The sequence below is a fragment of the Nannospalax galili genome, unplaced genomic scaffold (genome assembly GCF_000622305.1).
Source record: "Nannospalax galili isolate Female #2095 unplaced genomic scaffold, S.galili_v1.0 scaffold136, whole genome shotgun sequence".
Taxonomy (NCBI): Eukaryota; Metazoa; Chordata; class Mammalia; order Rodentia; family Spalacidae; genus Nannospalax; species Nannospalax galili.
The window spans coordinates 1822105-1831713 of NW_008340872.1; the positions used below are offsets into that span (position 1 = coordinate 1822105).

General features: G+C 46.0%; 1 protein-coding gene across 3 annotated transcripts in view; it reads left to right on the plus strand.

Moving 5' to 3' along the window:
* Runx1 (RUNX family transcription factor 1) overlaps positions 1–9289 on the plus strand; it is a 249953-nt gene extending 240664 nt beyond the window's left edge. For all 3 annotated transcript variants that reach the window (XM_008835922.3, XM_029564879.1, XM_029564880.1), the window contains 2 exons: positions 1221–1382; positions 8678–9289. In XM_008835922.3, coding sequence (XP_008834144.1) covers positions 1221–1382; positions 8678–9150 — 635 coding nt within the window. In that variant the 3' untranslated portion in view covers positions 9151–9289. The remainder of the gene's footprint in view (positions 1–1220; positions 1383–8677) is intronic.
* The last annotated feature ends 320 nt before the right edge of the window (positions 9290–9609 follow it).

A 9609-nucleotide genomic window follows, 5' to 3' on the forward strand; every position in this document is an offset into this window, starting at 1 on the left:
GAAAAATACTTCAAGTAACTGGGAATTTGGGGCCATCTCCTGTGTCTCTCTCTCCAACTCTTGGAAATGCTGTAAGATTACACAAGGGCTCCACCTGTGTCAGGACACTTACTTTTCTACTAAATTTAATGTGAAGCAACTTCCTTATCCCTCGTCATCTCTTCAGATCCTCTGAGATTTGGAATGAAATCAAGACTTCATTTTACTATTAGATTTCAAAGATTCCAAGTTAAAGTGTTTGTCCAGGATCTACCAAGGTTTCAATGCTTCAATTTTCAGTTGTTTTCAAGAAAAGAAAGAAATGGACCAATGAAGGGGGCCAGCCTGGGTTACATAGCAAGATCTGTCTCAAAAAGTAAGAAACAACAGAAAACACTGACAAATCTGGGTGTCAAATATTTTTTCTTCTTTTTTTTTTGTTTTTTTTGCCCCGGTCATTTGAAGCCAGACTTTGGGCTCTGCTCTGTCCCAGGCCCTTTAGGTTGGCAATCTATAATATTCTCAAAAGCTTTCCCTTTAAAAAACTTCAGGTCTTGAGAAGGACTTTAATGGCACAGCCCCACTGTTGGGCCTGTGACCTGGTCACTAGAGCTCACTCCCAGTTTCCTACCCAGACCGTCTTTGCTCTGGGGGGTGGGGAGGTGCTTTATTTTATCTTTTATTGTTATCATTATTATTATGTCTACCATCAATTCAGGGACAGTGTTCACCTAAGTAGAAAATATTTAAAAGCCCATGGGATATTTTTGCCAAGGTACCCACCATCCAAATCCCCAGACTTTATGTTCTTTTTGCTTACTGAACACAGAAAGGTGATCACCTAGTCTACAAATTATTTCTGATAATGCGAATTAGAATTCTTGGCAAAGCTGGAATCATCACATTTAGTGCCTAAAGTTATCAAGTGCCGAAGTCCAGTATGAACCAGTCCCCTCATTTGTACAGAAAAAGAATTTGGATGGAAGAATTATCAGACAAAAATCTCCAAAAATCAAATGCAAATTGTATTTGAACATCTTTGGTTGCAGTGGAGCGGTAATCATCCAAAGGAGGCATCATATACTTGGCCTCAAGTAAGCTCATTAGACATGGATAAACAGGCCACTTACATGCATGTATAAATATTTAAATAATGATTACTAATTTATCATTAAAAGACTTTTTCATTGTTCAAAACCTACCCCAGTCGACCTATAACCAACCACCCTGATTCTCTACAGATACGAGGCAGATCCAGCCATCCCCACCATGGTCCTACGATCAGTCCTACCAATACCTGGGATCCATCACCTCTCCCTCCGTGCACCCAGCAACACCCATTTCGCCTGGACGTGCCAGTGGCATGACAAGTTTCTCTGCAGAACTTTCTAGTCGACTTTCAAGTAAGCCCTTGAAAACATAGTGGAAGGTTTGGGAGACTAGAGGAAATACAGGAAAGGGCTTGTAAACCATTACTGACTACAGTGCAGTTTACTGGCAAAGTCCTGTATCTCTGCTCTAAGTCCCATGCCTAAGCAATGATTTTTCTTGACACCCTAAGAGATGATGGATATGAAGGCAAAAACACCTTGGAAAAGTCAGTCTCTTAGACATCTGAGGATGGTGGTTGTGGGCAAATAATCTAAAAAGCCCAAGTAGCCAAAGGATTCTATTCCTTTGTTAAAGAAATAATCATGCCAACCGAATTATAGACCACAGGACTGGTTCATCCAGTGATGTGGTGGTGACTTTTCATGGACCCTATGTCCAGTACAATGGTATGCATGTTAGAATGGGAAACAAATATACCGGTACCAGGAGGAACGTTCCCAGCTAAGAGCTATGGAGACTGAGGTTAGAGAAACAGAGTGGAGAGCTCAGGTGTCATGGTTAGCATAATTGTTGTTAATATGAACTCATTAAATATTAGTCATTTAACCCATGAGCCCTTTGGGCTTGGCTCTCACCTTCCCTTGTGGGCAGAGAAATCAGAGTTACAGAGAAAAATTCTTTTGGGGAAGGCAGAAGAAACTTACTGTTTGGAGGCTTTGAAACTGGAGCTGAACCAAACCGTGAAACGACTTCAGAGAATCTCAGCCTTAGGAGGTCTGCAAACACACTTGCATGTGCGCAGTGGGGAGGGGGAGGATTTGCTTTTCAGCTCTTGGAGCAGCTTATGGGGCAGGCAGAGGGGCAAAGGGCTCCTGGCTGCCACTTGAAATGCTGTGAAAGGTTGTGGCTCTGATAGTCACAGTTGCCTGAGATTTCACCAGCTGTGTTAGCTTCCCCCAGAATTCTTCCTGCCCACTGCAACTCACCAGTCACGCGCAATTCACCCCACTAGCCCTGGCCCCACTTCTTGGAGCAATGGTCTGACATTTGGGGTGTGGAGAAGCTGTCCTATGTCCTGGAGAATATTTAGCAGCATTCTTGGCCTCTAGTTGCCAGTGGCAATTCTCCAAGTATAACAATCAAAAATGTCTCCAGGGCTAAGTCTGTGAAGTTCTTACCTTGCAAACATGAGGACCTGAGTTCAGTCCTCAGAGCCCAGGTAAAAGCAAGGCATGGTGGCACAGGTTTGTAATCCTACCACCAGGGAGTGTTACCATAGGTGAGTCCCCAGGGCTCCCCAGGTACCCAGCCTAGCCTAACTCACAAGTTCCAGACCAGGGAAAGCCCTGTCTCATCCAGGCTTGGGCAGGGCATGCCTTTAGTCTCAGCACTCAGGTGGCTGAGGCAGGCAGATCTCTGTGAGTTCCAGGAAATCTTGATCTCTATAGTAACACCCAGGCCAGCTGGGACTACATGGAGACCCTATCTCAAAACAAAATAAAAAGTTGGATGACTCCTGATTAACAAAACCCAAGGTTGACCTCCAGCCTCTACACACTTGTACACCCACGTGTACTTAATGTCTATACACACAGGAACTCCTACATAAAGACACCCCTACATACACAGACACACACAAAATATATCCAAATGTTGCCACCCCTCTACAGGGAGGAAACTGCCCGTCCCCCATCCCCCACCCCCCAGCTGAAAAGCTAAACCTTCAATGGTTCCTTGGTACTTTAGTGAAATAGGAAAACCAACTTAGCAGGTGTCCGCCTGACTTCCAAGCCAACATGCACCTGCTAGTCTGGGGAGCTGGGGGAGCAGCCGAGGAATTATGGCACCTGTTCAGCTGACTGCTTGTAAAAGCCTGTCCCTGGGGGACACAGTTTGATTCCAGTGACATCTGTCAGCTTTTACTGATTGTTCTGTCCACCAGCCACAGTCTGTGCTTAAAACAGTTACCGAAATCTCTACACTGTGGGTCTATCCCTTGACATTTATTACATAAGTCCTTCAACTTGATCACCACCCAAAATTGGCACCTCACAGTCTAAACTGTAGGAGCCAGCTCTTCTGGCTGACCAGTACTCTAATGTAAGAGTGGCTTTTTAATATAATATTTTGTATTAATTCTTTAGAAAATTTCATACAAGTGTGCAATATATTTAGCTCATATCCACCGTTTTCCCCCTTGAACTCACCTCATTATATCTTCCTCACAAGTTCATCTCCTTATTTATTTATATTTAACCCACCAAATCCAATTAATATTATCCATATAAACATGGGTGTCGGGTCATCCACTGGGGCATGGGCAACCTACCAGCGACCAAATGCCCCCTCCCTCAGAAAGAATAAGTAACATGTCCAAATCACAATTATGTTTCTGAGTAACCCAGACTTCAGCTACCCAAGCAGTAAGGAAGGGTGGTGCTTTATGACACAGGAATGTGATAGAAATCAAAACCACAACCCATGTCAGCACCCAAAAATGACTTTCTGCTGTCATGGAGGGAAGACTAGAAACTCCAGAGGTGATATCATCAGTGTTGGGGAAGGGCCTGGGAGAGTGGTCTTCAACTTGGCAGGGCTCCCTCTGAGAAATAAAGCCTGGAGCACAGGCCTGAAAAGTGTTGTCATAAACCTGGGATGGGAGGGGGTTGGGGTTCATGAAAGAAAGTCGAACCTTTTAATCCCACCCACAGCCCGGTGTGCTGGCCCTTTCCTTACCCCCAGTCCTACCTGGCCTTGCTTCCATGCTGGGGACTTGGACTCTGTCTCTGTCTTTTGCAGACAGACTCCATAGCTTCTCTGAAAGGAGTTGTCATCCAGAGGTTTACTTTTCTTCTTCTTTTTTCTTTTTTAAAAATTCATGTTTAGCTACCAACCTGGGCGACAGGCAGCATTAATCCAAATCATGAAAAAGATCCTTTTAAGGCAACCATTATCTGCCCACATTGTTCAATCCTTTGGGGGCAGTGGGAGGGGCCCCGGAGTGGGCGGCTTTCATCCATCAGGCTGTAGGCTGTATGGACGAAGACTGGGGCTGTAGTGGCAAATATTTAGCACCATCAATGGGGAAGCACTTCCAAAGAAACTACCTGAATCCTAAATCCCCAGATTCCCTTCCTTAAAAAGTTCCCTATGAATAGCAGGGATCCCTTCCCTGGCTCACACTGATGCTGAGTAAGGGGGGATGGGTCACCAGGCTAGCCAGAAGGACAGAGGAGTCAGAGCTAGATGATGGGAGGATTGGGTGGGATTGGTTACAAGACTTGTCAGACAAGACTTAAAAATGAAAACAAGCATTTGAATAGAGTACTTGAATTTAGCCATATCTAGAGGACCTGAGTCAGAGAGAGAGAGAGAGAGAGAGAGAGGGAATATGAATGAATTTGATCAAAAGCATGTTCTGTAGAATGATGCCACTACACCAACAGGGGAACTGCAGCCAGAATTTCAGATCTCCGAGACATTCTGTCCACAGTGCAGAAACTGTCTCCCCGACAGCTGAGACTGTAACACTATCCCAGCACTTTTGCCCATGACAAATCACGGACTCACTCAGGATTTCAGTAACTTGGTACCATCACCACATTACCCTGTAGTCATTGGAACAGACTGGCCAAGCATGCCCAAGCATTGCTGTGAATCAGGGTGACCTTCCATTCATTTTTCCAGTGGATTCACCTTTTTGTCTTAGGGCAAATGAAGCAAGAGGAATATTAGCTATAGGCATTTGTGTGCACAGCATTGCATTGTATTTTCCCAGTGCCTTTCTTTTACCTCGACTTCTCTCTAGACTATATAAGTCTAACTGGAAAAAAAAATGGAGTAAAACTTCTTGTTACTTCACAAACATGTCACAGCTCTCCATGTAAGTGACACAGGGCTTGTTCACAGATGGCCCCAGTGAAGGGGCAGGGATGAACCCTGTGGAATGAGGTGTGGCCTGGCTGGAGAAGAAGCTAGAGAGAGGCCAAGCCAGGGCAGCCCTAGAACCACTGTCAGTTTACAACCTTTTCCCTGCCCACATGTCTGACTTGCTTTGAAAAGATTAACAGGAGTGTTTGTTTGAGAGTCAGAGTCCTGGTTTCCTCATTAGCAGAGGGATCTGCTGCAGACTTGGGCTGTTTCTATAAATTCTAATTACCTCTCTGATGAGGAGTACTTTCTCACATTCACCCCAAAGGTACCCAAGAGTTCCTGTTTTAAAAAATGTGTTAGTGTAATAAAAGATCATTAGAAGAGAGAGAGAGGGAGGGAGGGAGGGAGGGAGGGAAGGAAGGAGGGAGAGAGGGAGGGAAGGAGGGAGAGAGGAAGGGAGAGAGGGAGGAGAAAGAAAAGAACAGAGGGGAGGGAGGGAGGGAGGGAGGGAGGAGAGAGAACAAGAACATGAAAACTAGCTCTCCCTACTGGAATAATAGGCTTAAAATATGAGTAAGCTGACCAACAGCTGATGCCTTCCAAAAACAGATTAGTCCACCCAGGTTGCTTTCCTTTCACAGCAAGCTTTCAGAAACCCTCACGTTTCTCTGCATCAGCCTCGACGGGTCATCCGAGCTCAAAATTATTTTGTATGTTGATCTGAGAACTTAAAATTTGGAACATTCAGTTCTTGTCTCTGCTCTGTTGGTATCTTTGGGTGTGCTGATGCAACCACTCCAGTCCTGGCCTGCTCTTTGATGATTTGAAGGGACAGAAACTACCCCACAAAACACAATCCTAATTTACAATGCTGGTTCTCAGCCAGAAACGACTGTGCCCCCTCACACCCACTCTCAGATTATTGGGCAATGTCCGGAAGTATTTGGGGATGTCACAATGGGGAAGGGGCACTACTGGCATCCAGTGAGTAAAGGACAGAGATGCTACCAAGCATCTCACAAGGCATCAGTCAGCCTCCAGCCACCTCTAGGTCTTTCTCAAATGCAGCATGTAGGTGAGCAACATGCAAAGGGACACGATGAACCACAGGATGACAGCCAAGGTCAGTTCGTATAGCTGTAAATTCAGTCGTAACAAAATGCATTTTGCAAGGGTAGTTTCTCATTTCTGGTAAAGTTTAACATGTGCAAAAATGTAGATAAAAAGTTCCTATATCCATTTGTGTTAAAACTAGTGAAACAGGTGCTAAAGGGATTGGTCAGTAGTTAAGAGGGTGGCCTGCACTTGCAGAAGGGGGTGAGTTTGGTTCCCAGCACCCATGTATGGCATCTCACAACCACCTGGAACTTGAGAGGCTCCTACACCCTCTTTGGGCCTCTGGACATCTACACTCAGGTGCACAGATAGATACATACCCATAATTAAAAATAAAGCTTAAAAAAGACAAATAGTGAAGCACATGATAGAGGGAAAAAAGCCTGAAATCTAGGCTGTAGTGTTACGGCAGACATGGAATGAGTTGGAAGGTAAACAGAGAGAAAGCGATACTCATTCACCAACATTCACTCTGTCACTTCCGTGGCTGTGTTATGGCAGATAATGGTAAGTGAGCCAACTTTCCACAGTTCAAAGCCTACAAAAATGACAGTTTTCCATGAGCCAACCTAACTACTATGTGCAATGTATTATAATACTCTTATATTTATATTATGCATACTGTATTCTGCTGGTAGTAATATATCAATGCATACCTCAATTACCATAATGTTATGTCACTATATATTGTTATATTAAGACTGATATGTCAATGTACTGATTATATTATCAGTATATTAATTGGCATTAGCATTTTAATGTAAATAGAGGGTAGGTAAAAATTTTTCAGTAAAGGACTAAGGAATAAATAGTTATGCTTTGAGGACCCTGTTATCTCTGTTTTGATCACCCAGTCTCACAGTGGTCATCACAAAACACCCATGACAGGCGACACAGGACTGGGGCTGTGTTCCAGTTTATACATATAGACAACAAACTTTGAATTTCCTATAGTTTAAATATCAGTAAACATTATTCTTCTTAAGCTGCGTATGATAGCTCACATCAGTAATCCCAGCACTCGAGAGTCTGAGACAGGAGAATCACCAGGCCATTGAGGACATTTTGAGGACATCTCCTTCAAAAGTGGCTATAATATTTTTAGGTTCACAGTTGAATTATTACTGTGACACAATATTGTACTCAGTATAAAAACTCATTCTTCATTCCTACGACATTAAAAAAAAAATTGGCCCCATGGGTCTGGAAGGATGGCTCGGTGATTAAACGCACTGGCTGCTCTTACAGAGGACCTGGGCTTGAGTCCCAACACCCACATGGCAGCTGACAACTGTCTGTAACTCCAGTTCCAGGGGATCCAACACCCTTTTCTGACCTCTGCATGCATTGCATGACACAAGTGTAACTACATGCATGCAGGTGATGCACTTATACACATAAAGTAAAAACAGTCAGATTTGGCTGATGGGCTACAGTTTGTCGACTTGTAATTATAATATTTATGTACATTATACTGTCCCTGTACTGTTCAGGGACCCATATAATACATATACCATGTAATTTCTTCAATCACATGTCACACTGCATGACACCCTACATGCACTGCTACACATTTTGCACACTATATTATTTTTGGATAACTGGCATCCTCCATAGAACCCCTTCTTGCTGAGCAGCAGCTTTCTGGGTAGAATCCCATCTTCCTGGGCAGAGGCATTCTGGGTAGAACACCATCTCCTTAGGGGGCAATGTTGTGGTTAGCCCCTCATTCCCCCTAGGGCAGCATTCTGAGTAAGGACATCTCTTGAGCCAGGACATTCTAAGTAGGCCTCCACTTCCTGGGCAGGAGATTTCTAGGTGGCCCCCATCTCTGGACAGGAGCCCTCTGGCTAGTCCCCTACTCCCTGAGGAGGAACATTCTGGTTAGTCTCCAACCTCCTGGATAGGAACATTCTGGAGAGGTCCCAGTTTCTTGGTAAGAACATTCTAGGAATTGCCCTCTACTCCCTTGCACAGGAGCATTCTGGGTAGACCTCAGCTCTTGGTTAAGAGCATTCTAGCTTGTCCCCTACTTCCTGAATAGGAACGTTCTGAATGGTCCCCCATTCCCTGGGCAGAGGCTCTCTGGATAGCCCCTTACTTATGGGCAGGGGAACTCTGGGTAGTCCCCGACTTTGGGGCAGGAGCATAGTCCTCCTCACTCCCTGAGAAGAAGCACTCTGGTAGTTTTCCCCATTCCTAGACAGGAACATTATGGATAAACCCTCACTCCCAGGACAAGAGCACTCTGGGTAGTCCTCATTCCCTGGGCAGGAGCACTCTGCTAGTCCCCACTCCCCGCACACAGAGGCCGTGACCTCCCCCGCACCCCCGCCACGACCCACCCACTCACAGGATCTTTTCTCCCTCGCCACAGCAGCCCCAGATCTGACAGCCTTCGGTGACCCGCGCCAGTTCCCTGCGCTGCCCTCCATCTCCGACCCACGCATGCACTACCCCGGTGCCTTCACCTACTCCCCGACACCTGTCACGTCGGGCATCGGCATCAGCATGTCTGCCATGAGCTCGGCCTCACGCTACCACACCTACCTGCCACCGCCCTACCCCGGCTCCTCGCAGGCTCAGGGGGGGCCCTTCCAGACCGGCTCACCCTCCTACCACCTGTACTACGGTGCCTCTGCCGGCTCCTACCAGTTCTCCATGGTGGGGGGCGAGCGCTCGCCCCCACGCATCCTGCCCCCCTGCACCAATGCATCCACCGGCTCCGCGCTGCTCAACCCCAGCCTGCCCAGCCAGAGCGACGTGGTGGAGGCCGAGGGCAGCCACAGCAACTCGCCCACCAACATGGCACCTGCCCGCCTGGAGGAGGCCGTCTGGCGGCCCTACTGAGGCGCCCACTGTGGGACTGAGTCGGTCTTCCCTGCAGCCCGGGCTGCACCTGCCGTCTATGCATAGCGAAGTCTGGGCTCTTGCCCACACAGAGCATCCTCCCTGTGGCCCATCCGCAGGTCTCTCAACCCGGACACAACTAAAGGGTGTCCACTAGATCACCGCCAGGCAGACACGTTGGAAGACTAACAAGAAGATTTCCAGAGGGAAACTGAATGCTTCGGATTTAGCAATGCTGTGAATAAAAGAAAGATTTTATACCCTTGACTTAACTTTTTAACCAAGTTGTTTATTCCAAAGAGTGTGGAATTTTGGTTTGGGGTGGGGAAGATGCAGCTCATTCTTATTTCTGAGTTTCTTTTCCGCACCTTACAAATTGCAAAATGCATATTTGCTTTTGGGCAGTCTTTATTTTTAAATATGTATAAATTTGAGCTTGCTTCTTTCTTGCTTTGACAA